Raw genomic sequence first — 18,403 nt, 5'->3', positions numbered from 1 at the left:
GTTGACATTTTAACTAAATACATGTAATTATAATAACCAATAGAAGTTTATTATTCCCCCCCAAGGTTTTCCTAAGGAATAATTTTACTTGATATTGAACCTAAAGCATTAGCACCAGATACAGCTGGCATTCCAAGCTGAAACCTAAAAAAATTCCTAACAGCTTCACTGCCAAGCTGTCACTTTATTTTTGCTTCTCTAGACACTGATGCCAGTTCACCATATATGGGATGTTTTAAATTAAGCACTATTTTTTCAGTATATCTCATTTTTAGCAATTCATTTTCAGTTTCTATGGGAATAGAAGCCAAGTCAATTACATAACTGTTAGCAGTATGTACATTTTATAATGATAAAAGCTAAAGCTGACCTACAAAATCAGTTTTTTCAAGTTTTGATTGACACAACATTTCAACTTAAGGGCAAATACAGTATTTTGTTGGATTTGAGAGGTAGGGCAAAAGGAGTTAAAAGTTTTGTTTCCCAAAGCAGGTAAATTGGTAGAAGCAAAAAATTTTAAAGTGATAGTATTTACATGAAGAATCTTCATGTAAATGGTTGTCTTTCCTTCATTTCCTTCATTTTCTTGCATTTCCTTTCTCATTTTTATTAGTGAAGGGAAGGGACAGTGTGAAAAATGGCCAGGCACACCTCCACAGTGCTTGAACCCTGATTTTCTGCTTTTCTTAGTCTACAACTCAATCGCGATGGTGAAGAAAGTCATGACCAGTTTCAGAGGGTGTCCCCTGAGGTGGGGTCGGAAGAGTCTACGCTGTTGCTGTCCAACTATACAAGACTGTCTTCCCCTTCACATTGCTCAGACTTAGCACTCCCTCCATCCGTGCCCCGCCCTCAGCTAGCAGCTTTTCATTTACAATGAAAAGAAAAGCACTCATTTTCCTACTATTAAATCTCCCAACTTTCCAAAATCTGTATCCCATTGTCTGTGGTAGAAGCAGAAACACGTTTTGGAAGAAATGTATCTATTCCTGTCAAATGCTAACTGATGCAGCGCCCATCCTTTTCCAGTTTCTCAAGGACTTTCCTCCTTTCACATCATTATTTCCTTTCCTGCTGAATTCTTCCTTTTGACCACAAACCTGCTCTTGTCTCCTTTCGGTGAAAGATCCACTCTTTTTAGAAGACATGTCTCTGTTAGTATCTTCATAGATTTTATTTGATACAGTTTCATTTAAAAGTCTGTCTCCTCCTTGTCATTGATGACACCACATTTGCCTGTTTTACTGGTGATTAGTTGTGACTGGGTTGGAGTCCGAGTGTCTTGTGTAGTTGGACCTCTCAGTCCTGGCTCTCTTGTCTTTTCTATGTACTCTATTCCTAGGTGATTATATCGTTCTCCATAGATATCAATGTTCCACAGTTATAACAACAATCTGATCTTACACCTTGAGTTCCAGCCTCCCATGTGCAACTGTTGTTTGTAACATTTCTTTTTGATTATGTTTAGACATCTTAAATTTAATTTAATCTGTTCAACTGAAACTTTATTCAGCCTCCTACCCTCTCTTTATACCTAATCAGTTCCATCTTAGTTCTCTTATGGCTAAATTATACTACTTGTTTGCTTATTTTAATAACCCATGAGTTAGTGATTGTTTCCTTTCCTTTCTGTGTCATACCCAGTTAATCAGCAGGTCCTATTGGTTCTGTTTATGAAATAGTTTTACTTCCTTTCCTTTCATCATCATTTCTGATCTCCTAATTGGTCTCTTTGGCATCTACTTTGTTTCTGTATGTTATTATCCATGGAGCAGCCAGAATGAGTATTTTAAAATGTTGTTCAGATTCTAACTGCTGTGTTAAACCCACCAAACTCCTTGTTGTGGACCTACAATGACCTGCATGACCTTCATCTGATTCCACTTTCCCAGTCCATGATGAACATTTTGTTCCATTCTTACTGTTCTCTGTACCTGGAAAGCCTACCCTATAACTTATCACATGGCCAACCTCTATTTTCCTTAGGTCTCAGCTCAATTGGTACCCAAGAGAGGTCTTTCATAACTATCCTAGATAGAGTACTTTTCTACTCTCTCAAACTTTTACACTCTTTTCTACTACCCTGTTTATTTCCTGAAAAGTACTTTTTTTTTTTTTTTTTTTTTCCATTTTCATTGGTTTGTCTATTTCTTTTACTGGAATATGCTCTCAGGCAAACAGGGACATTGTCTCATCTCTAATCTTTTGAGTGTGTTCCCCCCAACTCCTGCAAAAATAACCATCCTCTAATGATATTGTGAGACATTTAGTTACCTTTAAACTGGTGTAGTATATTCAGTGTTATTTTGATGAGTGAGAGATGCTGTGTTCAGGGATCCAGTTATCATTTGGGATCCATTATCTGCCCTCACTGCCTAGTCTATATAAGACTGTGTAGATAATTTTTCTTAACCTTGTTCCAAATATATTTTAAGGTAATTTACAGAAATAATTTTAAAAAATAATTTTTAAAAAATAATGTGGTGGTGCATGCCTGTAATCCTAGTGTTTTGGGAGACCTAGACAGGAGAATCACAAATTTGAGACCAGCATCGCAATTGGGCAAGGCCCTAAGCAATGTAGAGAGACCTGGTCTTAAAATAAAAAGGATTGGGGATGTAGCTTAGTGGTTAGCACCCCTAGATTCAATCCCTAGTACAAGCCTCAAATCATGTGACTGAATAAATAAATGAGTAACTTGGGATAATAGAAATATAGGTGGAATAAAAAATAAGCCACCAATGAGGGGAAAGTACAAAAAAATTCATGATCTGAGGAATAGAACATCTAGAAGAGAGAGAGACTAGTTTTGGGAGTTAAATTAGGAAAATGAATAGAAATTTTAATAAGTGAAATCTGAATCAGTCCTTTCCTTCTTTTCCTCTTTATTTTTTATATTCTTGAAAATTATTTTAATTTAAATGTCAGATCAGTGGAAACCATGTTCTGTATACATAGACCAGAATTTAATTATTCATTTTGATTCTTGTACCTAATATTTTTTTGAAAATTTAACCAAAGATTGCTTTTTAAAGTGTATTTTTAAAAAATAGTTTTTTAGTTTAGATGGACAAAATACCTTTATTTATTTATATGTGGGGCTGAGGATCGAACCCAGTGCCTCATAACTGCTAGGCAAGTGCTCTACCACTGAGCTATAACCCCAGACATTAAAATGAAGTCTTCATAATTTATTTATGAAAAGGATCTCATATTAAGTCTAGAATATTTTATTTTCTCAGTAATGCCTATCCTCTCTGTGTTATTTCTGAAACTAAGCCTGGAAATGTTTTCGTTTAATGGCTTATTTGTAAAATTTTCCCATGTTAAGAAGCTTCTTTGGAGAGAGTACTAAATGAAACAGTCTTTCTGGTATGTTATAGCTTAATATTTTCCTTTGGTTTCATCTTAACTTATTTAAGGAATAGGATCATAGAAAACAGTAACTTTAGATTGGGTAAGGATATCAGTACAAAATTGAGTTTGTCCAGGTGATTGAGTTTGTCCTATAGATAATAAAGGCATGATGTGAAGTTAGAATCAAGAGGTACTTTATTTTTCTCTTATCCGAGTAAACTTAAGTTATTAGGGAGAATAAGCTTGGAGTCTTTCAGAAGGAAACAAAAGCAGGGTTAGAAGGTTCGGGAGTGGGAGCGCAGACTTCTTGTAGCAGTTCCTGGTGCTTCCTTAGTTTCTCTCATTGTCTTTAAAATTCAATCTAAAATATCCGTTGTATTAATTTTTTAGTTTGGTTTTATGTTAACAGAAACTGATGCTCTGTCCAGCTCGTGGTGGCATCCTCCTATAATTTCAGCGACATTCCAGGCTGGCCTGAGCAACTTAGCAATATCCTATTTCAAAATAAAAAGACTGGGGATGTAACTCAGTGATAAAGCACTCCTGGGTTCCATCCCCCACGCCAAAACCAAACAAATACAAATTTTCTAAATATTATATGTATTTACATATTATGTATATTTGTGTGTACATTTTTTATGTTGATTAACCTTTATTTTATTTATATGTGGTGCTGAGAATCGAACCCAGTGCTTCACACATGCCAAGCAAGCACTCTACCACTGAGCCACAATCCTAGCTCCATGTGTGTACCTTTTTAAAAGGATATAATTTGTATTTGTATGTCTTAAGCTGCTAGGCATACTGTTTATTTAGTTAACTGGTGACTTCTTTTCCTAGCCTCATTTAAAAAAAAAATAATAACCTAAGGGAGAAGAAAACCACCAATCAGCCTTAAAAATAGACAGAAACAGCACTGGAAACAATAAATGGTTCCTAAGATTATCATAACTAAATCTTGGTTTTTCAAGGTATAGTGCATCAGTACGTGTACCTGGAACCTGCTGTTTATTTGCCATATCACTAAGTGTTTCTAGGATGGAGGCATCTACCCTCATAAAATATCTTGGCAGCTCATGAGAGAGGGTTTGGAACTCCAGTGAAATTGGATGAATTTTTTGTGATTTTTTGCTGTTTTTGGTATTTGGAAGAATTTCACAGATAAGTTAATATTCCCTTATTATGGTAGATTTCTTTCGAAGGGTAAAATGATGAACCTTATGGCTATATAATAATGCTTTATATTATGTTACTAAAGTCATTACTGTTACACTGACTGTAAACATAGTACCTATATAGAAATGTAGAGGAGGCAGCTGTGCCCAGTTGCAAGAACTAACAATGAGAGACAATGATGATACTTGAATATTTTATGAAATATTAACTACCCATTAACCAGTTGAATAAAATTATTTATAATAATGACCACAGTGTGCAGAAGACATGTTTGGGTAACCCTAAGATGGCGACTGGCGTTCAGCCAAGAGGTGGCGCAATAACTAATGCTAACACGGTGTGATCTACTTTTGCCTGATTAGTTGATGTCTCCTTTGTGCTAGAGGTCAACAGATATTCCTCATTCTTTCTTGATTGGTAACGAGGGGCGTGCCTCAATTGTGCTAATCCTAAGCTGCTTGGCTGCCTTAGGTATATAAGACACATCTATAGGAAGCACCAGGGATAACTGGATAAGCCACACCTCTAGATCTCTGGGCGGGGGATAAGCAGCACCTCTGATAGATCTCTGGGTGGAGGGCTAAGTAGCGCCTCTGAATGACGGCAGAACGCAGGTTAAGCAACACCTCTGATAGATCGCAGAAGGCAGATGGCAGATCACAGAAGAAGCACCTCTGATAGCACGCACCTTTAGTTTGCAGGATGCAGGACTCTAAGATACAGATCTCTGAAAGTGTAGCCTCTCCGATAAGCAAAGATTTTCCTTTAAGCAAAGCCTTTTCTACCTCTCTCTCTCTTCTTCTAAAACTTCCTCTATAAGCTAGGGAACAAGCAAACAAGCAAGAAAGCAACCCACTAAAGAAAGATAGTAGAAGTAGTTAGTTTCCAGTCCACCTCCGATAAATACCCGCGCAATTGTTGCTGCAGGCGGTAACAATATCCGCGCGACTGTTGCCGTGGGCGGTGGCAACAGTGATAAGAGGTTAGTGTCTCTGGCATGGTTGATATGTTAAGCAGTAAAACAGAATTTTCACCCTTACAATCTGTATACGAGAGGCTGAGAGTTATTTAGTAGTTTGTATAATTTGCCATCACTGAGAGAAATTCTACATGATCTACAACTATAAACACCTTTACCCATATGTGGTTATAGCTGATGAAGTTGTTTATGCACAGCTCCAAAGCCAGTTCCTCCTCTTACCCCTGGAGTCCATCTCCTTTGGTCTACTCCAGAACCTCTTTCCTGCAGTGGCTCACTTTTTATGCATTAACTTTTCTCCTCCCCCCAATTAAACATTTTCCATTAGAACATAAACATGCATATTGTCTCCCAAATTAAAACACAGGAACCTCTCTTGACTCCCTTTCCCCACCAACAATCATCTAATTTCTCTTTCCCTACCAACCAGACTTCTACCAAGAGTACGTGTGCTTTGTATCTCTGCTTCATTACCTCCCGGTCCTCTTGAACCTGCTGCACTCTGGTTCTGGCCCATATTATTACGCTGAAACAGCTCTGTTCAATGTCATTATTACTTACATGTTGCAAAATCTAGAGTTCAGTGTCTTTTTCCAGTGCATTACCAGCATGTGATACAACTGTGTGCTCCATCCTCTTGACACACTTGTCTTCGCTTATCCTACAGAACTCTGGTCACTCAGTTCTCCAGCCCTCGGTCAGGCTCTTCTTCATGCCCTTCCTCTTCGTCAGCATCGATGTTCACTTTGTAGACCTCTTCCAGCATCAGTGCTCCTGGGAGCTTACAGTGACGTCACCAGTGACACTGGATCGCTTTCTCCTGTGAGAGCCAGTCTTCGTCTGTCCCCTTGGATCTGTTTTAGTTCTCTCTTCTCCCTGCCACCATTGTTCATTCTTCATTGTTCCTCACTGCAATAAAGGATAACTCTTTTCCAGTTGCTTAGACCAGAAGCATTGGGACCATTCTGTATCTAAACTTTCAACAAATTCTCTTGCTTTTACCTTTAAAATATATCTTACATCTCGACGAGCTCCTCCCCGAGCATTGCCCTTGCTCTGTTCCGCTTGGCACGCTCTTCTCTAGGTATCTGTGTGGGTCACTCCCTCACATCCTGAGGTCTTTGTTCAAGACACCTAATAAGAGAAGCCTTTCCCAGGGACCAGGGACAGATGACAGCCCCTCCTACCATCTCCATCCCTCCCCGGCCAGTTTCTTGGACAGGTGTCACGTGGTATGCCACCATGGGACACTGCAGACACACGTGTGTGTTTGCAGATGTCTGTTTTTCCCTTAGAACACAAACTTCACAGGAGTAGGGGCTTATTTTGTACAACTATTTATTCTCGAAGCCTCATACGTGGGGAACACTCAACGAATACCTTTTTGCAGAATTTCCTGTTATTTTTCTTTTCATCTGGATCACTTCTTCAGATAAAGGTTAAGAAAGTATCCTTATATAAATCTTTTTAGGCTGGAGAAAGAAGAAAAAGTAAATGACAATTCTAACATAAGAAATATTTAGCTACAAATCTGGTATATAACTTGCACTTTTTAAGAGTGCTTTCTAAGGACTATAAAGCATAACTTTTTATCATTTTAATTAAATTTCATTAATTTGAGTGTAATTAGTGAAGTACTTTTAAAATTTTATATATAGACTAGATCATTTAACCGATACTTTACAATTGGTATTTATTTCCTAGTGTCATTTTGTTAAAAATGTTAAAAGTGAGAATTAGGAAAGGAATGTTCAGTTTTCAAATCCTTTGTGCTGGGGATGTAGTGTAGCTTAGTGGCAGAGTGTGTGCTTAGCACAAGGAAAATCCTGGGGTTCAATCTGCAGCACCAAACATAAAACAGTGTTTTGCTTATGGAGGACTTTATTTTTGTTTTGTTTAATTACTTAAATATTCTTAGAAAAATGTGTGTCTAATTCATCATAGTTTTAAAGAGAAGCATTTGAGTGTCTGTGCATAGTTTCTCATAATTTAATGACCAGTAATTTCTTCTTTAGCAGTAATTTGTTTTTCTTTTTCAGTTGAGCGTTTAATTTATATTCTTTCCCTCTTTAATATGTTATCAAATTCTTCTTATTTTCCATCTTATTACTTTCTCTTGACCTTTCTTTTCCTGTCTGTGTCAGAATTTTTAAGGGGGCCTGAGATAGCTTTGCTCCGTAAGCGCCTGCAACAACTGAGGCTTAAGAAGGCTGAGCAGCAGAGGCAGCAAGAGCTCGCTGCACGAGCCCAGCAGCAGCCTTCCACTTCTGGTCAGTCTTCTCAGGAGGGCTCTTCACAGGACCCTCAGGCTTCAGGTTATTAATGTCAAGTGTCCTTAAGCAGCTGATAGCATTGTTGTTTAATCTTGCTGCCGTGTAATGAGATGCTTCCCTGTCCCCATTCAGAATGAGAGCTAATGTGCTTCAGCTTATTAGCTTATCCCCTCCCTTGCACATAGGGGTGCCCACATCTCAGGTGAGGGTACAGATTGGCAACCACATTGGCCAGAGGGGTGAATATAAAATAATACCTTATTTGTAATATATTTGGAAAAGGGCAAGAGTTTGCTACTTTTACAGCTTGGTGTACTTTGTAATAATTATCTAGTGAATTTAGAGCCTGCATTGATACTTCTATTGAAATTTTGTATATGCTGAAATGAATCTATGCTTATAGGCTCTTAGCTCTTCTTCATTTTTTGTTTGTTTGCTTGCTGCTTTGATAGTTAACTAATACATAAACCTAGTAATGCTAGGTTTTAGAATTGTAGTATGCTTAGGCCATACTAACATGCCTAGTCAATCATTCCCTTCTGTCATCAGTTGAGGTTTTTTGATATTTGTTTATTCTTCGTATATACAATCAACTTCCTGATATATGGGCAGCAGAAGTACTCCATGGTCTCTTTTTGCTGTTCTTATATTATCAAAGTCTCATAAAACAGTGATAATGTGTGCCACTCGAGTATTTTGATGGCCCAATTCTTTTAAAACCATAGAAGTTTATAATACTAAGTAAACATTTGAGAGAATTAGTGAAAGGCAGAACACAAAATAATTAAGAATTCCTTAATTCTTTTAAGATGGACAATATTTACTGTAAATCCTGGAGTATAATTATTATAGTAATAGTAATTATTATAAATGTTCACTTAGGTTGTCTATTAATGCGTTTATAAGACTTTGACATTCTGCCATCCTGAACATTGATGAGTTTGAGTGTTAATTACTTTAAGGACTCCTATTTAATTACTTGGGATTAGTCTGTACTATATGCGAGCAGAACTGGACAACCATCTCTTTATAAATATCTGTTCTAGCAAGTTCTCTGGTGGCAAAAGCATGTTGTGTAATACTATGGTAATATAAAGTTAAACCACTGTAATATAGATATGATGTTTGAAACAAATCATGTTCTTCATGTACGATTCAGTGTTACATTAACAGAAGGGATTTAAGCCAGACAAAGGTGTCTCGAGTGTTTTTTTCTATAAGAGGTCTCTTCCTATGCCTAAAACTAGCAGTAGGAAAGTTTGATCAGATTACAGTAATGCCATTCATTAATAAAACTGTTAGGATTTCATGCTATAATAATACTTTAACCAAAGTGTTTTGAAAGTAATAAGAAGTCATGAAACATAAAAATCAACAGAAAGGTAAATAATATGTCCCTACATGTATAAATATCTTTACTGAAATTTAGCAGTTAACAAACCAAGTATTAAAGTGATATTAAGTATAAAGCAAAATTGTTTTCATTAACAAGAAAGAAGTGTTCATTGTGGATGTTAGAAAAATACTTTGAGACTTGGTAACCTTTCATATCTGGCTCAGAAATTTGAATTGAAGCAGTTTCTTTTTAGAATTATAAATTTAGGGTGATTATATGGCCTCCATGAAATAAGATGGTTTTCTAATCTCTAATCTCTCAGTATCATTCTAATCTGGTTTGGTGTATCCAGCTGATCTGTGGTGTTCTTTAAAAAGCTTATGTTGAGTAGACACCTGCCCAGATCTGCAAGTGAGAAACTTCATCTTTTCATTGTTAGTGGGCACCATGTTGGTCCCTGAGGCAGCCCATTTGGTCCAATGGAAGCGGCCGTGCTCCCAACCAGGCAGGCTGCATTCTTTAGCTGGCAGTGAGGTGCTTAGTGGTTCAGACCGCTGCAGCTGGACCCTCCTCAAGTCTCCTATGCAGCACACCTTTATTCATTGGTCTGTGACTATTTTTACTCTGTCCTCACACGTCATAGGAACAATGTTGATACTTAAAAGCTTTAAAAACTGTTAATAAGGGACAACCAATACAATTTATATACTTTGTCCACTTAGTAAGTTTTGAATGTGAGGAAAAAAGAGTTTGTTTAATGCAAATATTCTCATTTCAGAACATACAGATTATAAAATATTGTATAGAAATGAAATTCAAAAGGGATGGGTTTTTTAATTGAATAACAATTATAAAAACTTAATCATTACACATAGTTTTGTGCATGCATGTGCGTGTGTGTGTGTGTGTGTGTGTGTAGTGTGGACAGTAATTGATCCATTCTCATGATAGATGTTGCTACTGTCAGTACAGAAAGCACCAAAATTAGCATTCTAAGTTTAAATATTTTAGTAATAGAAGAATGTCCATTTCTCACATAAAAAGCATATTTCCTATTTTAACATGATATCTTTAGAGTAATGATCCTCCCAGCAAATGATACTTCTGTCATCCTTCCACCTGTTTAAGGTTTTTAGGTATAAGGTGTTTAGAGGAGACATGACTGATTTGAAAAACACAAAGCATTAACAACCATGAGAAGAATTTCTGAATTACTACATTGTTTGGCAAATATTTCATTCTTGTTCAAGACACAGGACTCATGGGAATCTTTTGTGAAATGCTAAGTGTAAGATGAATCCATAATACTTTATTTCTGTAGGGAAGTGAGATCAAAATATCAAACTACTTTGCAGAGATAGTAATCTACTTTTTTTTTTGGGGTGGGACTGGGGATCAAACCCAGGGCCTTATGCTTGCAAGGCAAACACTACCGAATGAACTATCTCCCCAACCCAGTAATCTACATTTTTAGCCGGGTTACATAGGAAAGAACTTAATAGTGGTTAGTGATAATCTCAAATGGAATATTATCTATTTAGTTGTCAGTATTTCTTGGCAGTTGAAAACTAAACCATCATTCCAAGGTATAAAATGATACCACCTTCAGTTTCAAATTATTGTTTAAAGTGAGTTATATAAAATGTTGTTAAAAGATTTTTTTAAAGTGATTTTCCTTTTATTTTCAGCTGTGAACTCTTTCATCAGAGTCTTCTGTGGAAGTTCTGATGTGAAAGGTGTCCATGTGGCTCTCTTGACTTAACCTGGAGGGGAGATGAGTGCTGAGCCACCTACTTGCCCTCATGCTGCTCCCGAGGTCTTCCGAGTTCAATTTGAAAAGCCTTGCTCTGAAAGAATTTTGACACCTATAAATGATAATCCTTCAGAGCTAATTTCCAAAAATGAGATTTGTTTTTTCAAGTCAGAATATATTATTTTAAAATGTTTTTACTTTAGTTTTTTTTAAAGCATATATATTTTTTTTCCGAGACTGTTAAGAAATGTAACTACTTAGGAAATGCACTATACCTTTTTTTCTAGACTTCTAGGAAATACATATAAAATAGTTCAGTGATTATTTTTGTTGTTGTTGGTTTTTTGATCACAAAGAGGTAAATTTTTCTTCATTACGTTTTTACTTTGATATTAGACTGAATTTTTGCCTCGGCCCTATGACTGTATAACCTTGGACACAGGTCATTTGACTGCCTTATGCAGTTATTGATTTCTTTAGATAGTGTACCTTCCACAATTTACAGAGATGGCATAAGGGTGGGTTAGACTATAATGTATGTATAGGATTTACACTTCTTAATAGTAGCATCACTTACTGTTAAAATGTCCTCACATCAAGGGCATGCAAGGTTGATAAGAGTTCAGGGTTCTGGAATGAGCTATATGTATGTTTACCAGATGAATGCCCTTAACAGCTACTGCAGAGGCATTCAGCATATGGCTGATTTTAAGCCCAACTCTTCTTTTCCATTTCAGGTCCCCTGAAGTCATGGGTTGCTGGCTCCTGCTCAGAGTGACAGCACCCTGTGGATTCTGCTGGTACTGGCCCGACCACCACAGAGCCCCACTGGAGCATGGAGCCAGCCTAGAAAGGGTCAGGTAGGAACTGTTTTTTCACTTTATGGCACGGTTTTGCCAATTGGAAAAAAACAAAAACAAAAACAAAACAAAACAAAAAAAAACCTAACTTTTATACCCCAGAAAAGGGTATAAAACATTGGTGATTAATTTTGAAAAAGGGCTTTTCAAAACTGAGCCATATTGGAAAAAATCAGCACTTACCCGATCATGTACAAGTAGGCTCTTTATTTCCTTGGATTCCCCACAGCACACGTAATGGGAGCCACACATTGTAGCTTTTCTCAAATGGATGCATTTGATCCATGGTTCTAGTGTTTGTAAAAGTAGGTAATAAATCAGGTATATTTACCCACTTCTCTAAGAACTCTTAATTTAAGTGGCAGAGTCCTAAGCAACTTTAAGTGGTAATATATTCCATAGTTTTCAGAACATTTTTGTGCCATTATTTTTCATCTAGTATCATATTTCTGAAAACCAGGGAAGTAGTCATAACAATTGCCCTTTCCTGTGTGCCACCTGAAAAGTTTATATGGATGTCCTCATTAAGTCTTCACAAGAACACTATGTGGTAGATAGTATGATTTTGATAAGCCTCATTTTATAAGTGGAGAAAGTGAGACTTAAGCAATTAAAGAACTTGCCCAGAGTTACACTATTCCTGAGTAAAAAGCCACATTCAAAATCAAGAAGTATGGATGAAGAGTTGTTGTTATTTACCTGTTAGATTATAATTGCAAATCTTTTCTACAGGGGAAGTTCTAGTGTTATTGCAATAGGGAGTTTTTTTCAAGACTGAACTACAAATGTTTTTTGGAAGTAAACAGTAATTGACCATAATATACACTGAGCTTAGTCTTAATTGAGGTTTCACTTAAAATTAACTTCTACCTTAAAAGGAATGTAATTCTAGATGGGTGGCGCAGTAGCTCATACTGGTAATCCTAGCAGCTGAATAGACTGAGGCAGGAGGATTGCAAGTTCAAAGTGAGCCTCATCAATTTAGCAAGACTCTTTCTCAAAATAAAAAGGACTGGGGATGTGGCTCCCTGGTTTAATGCCCCTGGGTTCAGTCCCCAGTACAAAAATTAAATAAATAAATAAAATAATTCTAAACATTTTAATTAAGCTGATCAGCCATATTGCATTTAATAGTAAATTAACAGTAGATCATATATTCAGGTTTTATTTTGTGGTGATGCTCTCTGGAAGATATTTTACAGAGAGATGGAAGCAGAGTGCACAAACTGTTGAAGCAGTATAAACTAATAATTACAAATTTTGATAATTTTGCTTTTGATGGTTATTAATATTTAAAAATATTTTTGTAAAAGGAGCTAGAGCCACATGTATGCATGCATAGTGATACAAAAGCATGTCACTTAAAATGTTTGTGTGACAGGGAAATACACTTTCCAAAAACAGTTGCATTATCCCAAGATTATAACTAAACTATTTAGGTTGAAATATTTTATATCATTTATCTTATAAATAATATTTTGTAAATAAAATCCCAAGAGGGATTTCTTAATAAAGATTAGCCTTTAAGATGTATGGAGTAACAAATAATTTTCCAGAAATTCACAATATCTGTAAGAGACTATAAATTCAAAAAGGAAACACTTTTAGTTTAGAAGTATTTTTTGTTCTTAATTTAAGATTTAATCCTTTAAATATTTCAAGCCTGAAAACACAATTTTTCAGAGGTGACAGCATTCTAGATCATCAGTGTGGTTTCACTGACTTCTTCCTAAAATTTATTAAAAAATTAAATCATGCATTCCATAATATTTATGGGAAAAATATTTGTAAGGAACATTTCTTAGAGAATTTATAGTTTTCTTCGACCTCTAATTTATTAAGTGAGAGTACAATGATTGTTTATAGTAAATCCAAAGAGATGAACTGTGTCTTACAAGGGACTTTTAAGAGGTTTTTCTAATATTTATTTCACTGAGTCACAGTTTTTTTTTTTTTTTTTTTTTTTTTTAACTTTAAAGAGTATGATTTTATTTCTAAAGATGACTATTTAACTGTTCTTCAGAAACAACAGTGTTGGGTTTAACTCTGAAGTGGATTAGTGACAAATCTTACAAAGAAAAGTAACATGGTAGATTAAGGAACTGATTGGAATTCTACCATTCTGGCTTTCTTTTTAGTTTCACGAAGACTTCTTTTAATGTTCTCATGAAGAGGTGATAAGGAAGGATAAGTAACAACTGTTATTCAATTACAATCATGCTTTATCAGAATAAGATGGTGGAATATTTAAAGTTGAAGCAAGTAGATTGGGTAATGGGCTACAGATGTTTAAATGTACAAATGGAAGCAATCAAGTGATATAAGTGTTGTGAATTGAGGATATATTGGGAAAACCTCCCTCTGTTATCTGGTTGAGGATGATCTTTACTTAAAACATTTTCTTTTGGGTAAATGAAATGCCATCATGAGTAGAAGTGTCATTAATATTCACTAAGAGCTAGAGAACAGGATTTTAGAAGTTAAGAATTATTTTTACATTTTGGGAAGCTACGCTTCGTCCCCCACATTTTTCCCTTTTACTGTAGCTCTACTGGGATGCTGAAACCTAAATCAGGAGTGGGAAGGGACCACTTCCTTGTACAGGTTGATGTCCCATATCTGAAATGCTTCGTAAACAGAAGTACTTCACATTCAAATTTTTTGGATTTGGGAATATATGCATATACATAATGAGGTACTTTGGGCGATCCAATTCAGGTCTGAACATGAAATACATTTATGTTAGCTCATCATGTTTTCTGTATATCTCATACCCTGACATTGATATTTTTACTTCAGTTTTGTTTTGACTGTGACCTGTCACATCAACCATCCAAAATCCTTTTGATTTTGAGCATTTCAAATTTTTGGATAAGGGATGCTCAAACTGTATTCCCCAGTACTTCGTATGAGGCTATTAGATTTGTAGCCTGATCATGAATAAACGAGAAGCTGAGGCCTAAAAGTGTGCTAATTACTGTCAAAAGCAGGTTTAAAATCAAAACTTAATTGAGGCAGCGACATGGTGTGGTGCATGCCTGTAATCCCACCTGCTAGGAGGTTGAGGCAGGGCAATTACAACTTAGTGAGATCCCGTCTCAAAATAAAATAAAATAGGCTAGGGATATAACTCAGCAGTTGTGCACTTGCCTAGCATAGATAAAGTCCAGGGTTTGACCCCCAGTATCTTAAAAAAAGAAGAAGAAAAAGAAATCTTAAGCTTTCACAGAGTATAGTTTTAATATGCACAATATATTATAGAATTTTTAACATTGTTTCTATAAAGGTAATTACTTCCTTATAAACCATTTCCTTTGTCTAACATTTTGATTTGAGCTCCTTATTCAGCTCATGGTACAACAAACAACATTTCACTAAGTGTGGTGAGCATCTCATTTCATGCTTTGATTTCTCCAAGGAGAGCCATATTACTAGCTGGAGAGGGAATGTGAGAAAGACCAGGGAGTCTTCTGTTTGGCGGTGATACCCCAGTTCTAACTTTTATCTATCTTGCACTCTGTGCCTTTTCTAAATGAATTTGATTTTAAAAAGTATGTGCATGAAAGTAGAAGAATATTTTCCCCACTCATTCTCAAAGTTGCTAAATGCTTGCCTGAAATAACAATCTTAAGCACATGGCACCGCTTACTCACTGCTTAGAGAAAATACCACAGTACTTACTTCTGTCCCCCCCTTATACATTGTTTCTTAAGCTTATAGATGATCATGACATTGCTGTGCAGTTTTCTGCTGCTTACTTTTAAGTTGAAATCTCATTTTTGTTTCAGATTCTCCTTCTTCTGTGGTTAACAAACAGCTCGGATCCATGTCACTTGACGAGCAACAGGGTGCGTGCAACAGGAGATGCGCTATGCCCATCCATCCATAGTTTTATTGCAATGCATAAACAAAGTTCTTTTCATTTTTACATAGCATTTCATTTTGATTATGGTCTTAACGTTAGTATTTTATAGGCTAAATCACTCCAGGTGGTATCATGCACTAAGGGCCCCCTTGGCCTTTACAAGTTATGTTCTGTGTGAACACCTTTCTGTCTGGCCTTCATGGAAAATTTGAATGTTTCCCCTGTAACAGTGTTGTAATGGATATGAACTGTATCCATTTTTAAATGCTAGGTTTATGTCATACAATCGTGTAGAACTGTGGGTGTGTGGTTGTTGTATCACCTCACCACCCAGTTAGGAAGAGTCCTTTGAATGTAGTAATATTCCACTAGATTTATAGTAATGACACTTGATTTTGTGTCTCGTTTATCTGGTGATCTGACTTCTGGTAGCTTTAACTCTAAGGAATATGCTTATGAACCCAGAGACAAGCTCACAAGCCACCCATCAGAAGGGAAAATGGCTTCCAGCAGAACCTGATAGGTTACTTATTTTTCCAACTGTTTTACTAGCCCATCAAATACAGCACAGAGAGGGATTGAGTAAGGCATTCTGACAGAAAGGGGTATCTGAAAAGAAGGGTGGAGAAAGGAAGACTGTAAACGGCCAACATAGCCTGTGTGGAATTAGGGTAAATGGTTGACTCTTTCCACTTGCGGTTCCCTGAGGTATTCTGTCTTCTGTGACACAGTATGATAAATGTTACTGATTCTTGATGTTATAAAGAATAATTTTAAATGCTTTTACTTTTTTCACTATTAAGAAAGGCAGGTGGGTGCCTGTTAAATTTTAGAAATATTTCTTTAGAAAACTTTTTTTTTAAGTAACCAAAGCTATAAAATTTGGTTGACTGAAAAGTACGTGTGTAAGCTGTCTCACTTGTTAACAGCAATAGGGAAATTAAATATTGCTGTATTATTTATGTAGGGTGAAGTAGGTCTAATTTTAACTATATCTTAGAGAAATTTTTTGAAACAAATTTTAAAACAGATTAGAAAACTTCATCTTTACTTTGAACCTTAAATTATTCTGTGTGAACTTGAGATGTCATGTATTGTATAGGTCTTTTCTGTTCATGAAAAAATTAGTAATGATTTGAGAACCAAGGAATTAAATATGCTTTATTTTTATACATTTAATGTATAAATATCAACTGAGAAGACTAAAGTGAATCACAACTATAGCATTATAACATACTGGACAACCCAATAGCCAGATTCATATTCTATTTTATAACAATAATTTTCATAGAATATATTGAATGTTACTTGAATTTAAGTTGACAATTTGTATGTGATAAGGGATCTGAGAAAAAGAGAAGACTCAAGCTCTACATTGACCTCAGCACCTGGGTAAATGATAATTTCATTCTAGCTTAGAAGTGGAGATTAAGAGGGTTTTTTGTTTTTGTTTTTGTTTTTGTTTGTCTCTGGGACCATGTATAGTATGTCTTTTAGTCATATAAGTAGAGGTAGGAAGTCAAAGATTGAGATTATTTGGCAGAAAGTGCATTATAATACACCATTATAAATGTAGCTTTGTGATAAGACCTCTGAACAGAAATGTTCTAATGGTGGAAAATATATGTCCAACTTATTTGGTCCTGTTCCCCCTGCCCGTCCTTCCTTCCTTGTGGTGCTGGGGATTGAACCCAGGGCCTTGTGCATGGAGGCAAGCACTCTACCAACTGAGCTATATCCCCAGCCCATTACATGCCTTATTGCTTGGTAGGATTATAGCTTTTAACTCCTAAGGGCTTCAGTTAGGGGCTTACATTATCTGAGATAACTTGTATCATAAAATTTAAGAGAGACTGCCTATCATTGATTTCTCTTCTGGACTAATGTAATATTTTCTTAACTAGTCTTCTCACTATCATCTGTTCTCTACTAGCAGTCAGAGTGAAACTTTTAAAAATGTAAATATACTTGTATCATTTATCAACCTAAAATTTTTTTTAATTGCTTCCCTTTAGGCTTTCAAAACAACCCAAATCCATGCCTTTGCTTACAGTCAAATATGACCTGGCCCCGTCTATCTAGCCGTGTCTCGGGCCACTCTGCTCGCTCACTACAGCCTTATCAGATAGCCTCCTTTCAGTCCTTCTACCTCTGAGCTCCTTTCCTCTCAAACCCCCAGACCTGCTTTTCCCCTACCAGAACTGCTTTTCTGTTAAGCAACTTCTTTTCATCCTTTGAATCACACTTAGATATCACTTTGTCAAAAATAATAAGGCCTCCCTATCTTCCCTAGTTCTCTCTTTTTCTTCATGATCTGGTATTTTCCCACATTTGATTTATAATTGTATATTTACTTAGGGAATTGTTTCAGTGTTTAATGAGTAAGTAGATTGATTCATCCTTTAAGCACTGGGAAGCTATGGAAAGTTTTTCAGCTTGGGAAAAATACAACCAGATTTATATATCGGAAAGTACATTTTGGCAGTTTTAATTGAATGATTGATTGGAAGATGGAATGGAAGGAGTGCATAAGGGCTATTGCATTAGTCCAAGTCAGAGATGATGAGGGATTCAGTCTAAGGCATTAGCAGTGGGAAATGAGAATGGTCAAACTTTAAAAATATTTGAGAGGTAGAATAAAATGGAAGTTGGACTGGGGTTTTAGCTCAGTGGTACAGTGCCAGCCTGGCATGCACGAAGCCCTGGGTTCAATCCCCAGCACTGAAAAAGAAAAGAAAAATAAATGGGACTTTGGAACTGATTAGGTAGAAATGATGTCTAGGCATCTTGGTAAGGTGATAGGG

General features: G+C 36.2%; 1 protein-coding gene across 9 annotated transcripts in view; it reads left to right on the top strand.

The window, feature by feature from the left end:
* The window catches only part of Dcaf6 (DDB1 and CUL4 associated factor 6), a 108,987-nt gene that overhangs the window by 51,029 nt on the left and 39,555 nt on the right, over positions 1 to 18,403 (top strand). For 3 of the 9 annotated variants that reach the window (XM_047521488.1, XM_047521489.1, XM_047521497.1), the window contains 2 exons: positions 7,657 to 7,827; positions 15,523 to 15,582. The exons of 2 other annotated variants lie outside the window; for them this stretch is intronic. In XM_047521488.1, coding sequence (XP_047377444.1) covers positions 7,657 to 7,827; positions 15,523 to 15,582 — 231 coding nt within the window. The remainder of the gene's footprint in view (positions 1 to 7,656; positions 7,828 to 15,522; positions 15,583 to 18,403) is intronic. 4 more of the 9 variants (XM_047521492.1, XM_047521493.1, XM_047521490.1 and 1 more) reach the window with 3 other exon arrangements.

This window comes from Sciurus carolinensis, chromosome 12 (assembly GCF_902686445.1).
Source record: "Sciurus carolinensis chromosome 12, mSciCar1.2, whole genome shotgun sequence".
NCBI lineage: Eukaryota > Metazoa > Chordata > Mammalia > Rodentia > Sciuridae > Sciurus > Sciurus carolinensis.
Note: the sequence above shows the minus strand (reverse complement) of the source record. Positions and strands in the feature narration are given on the sequence as shown.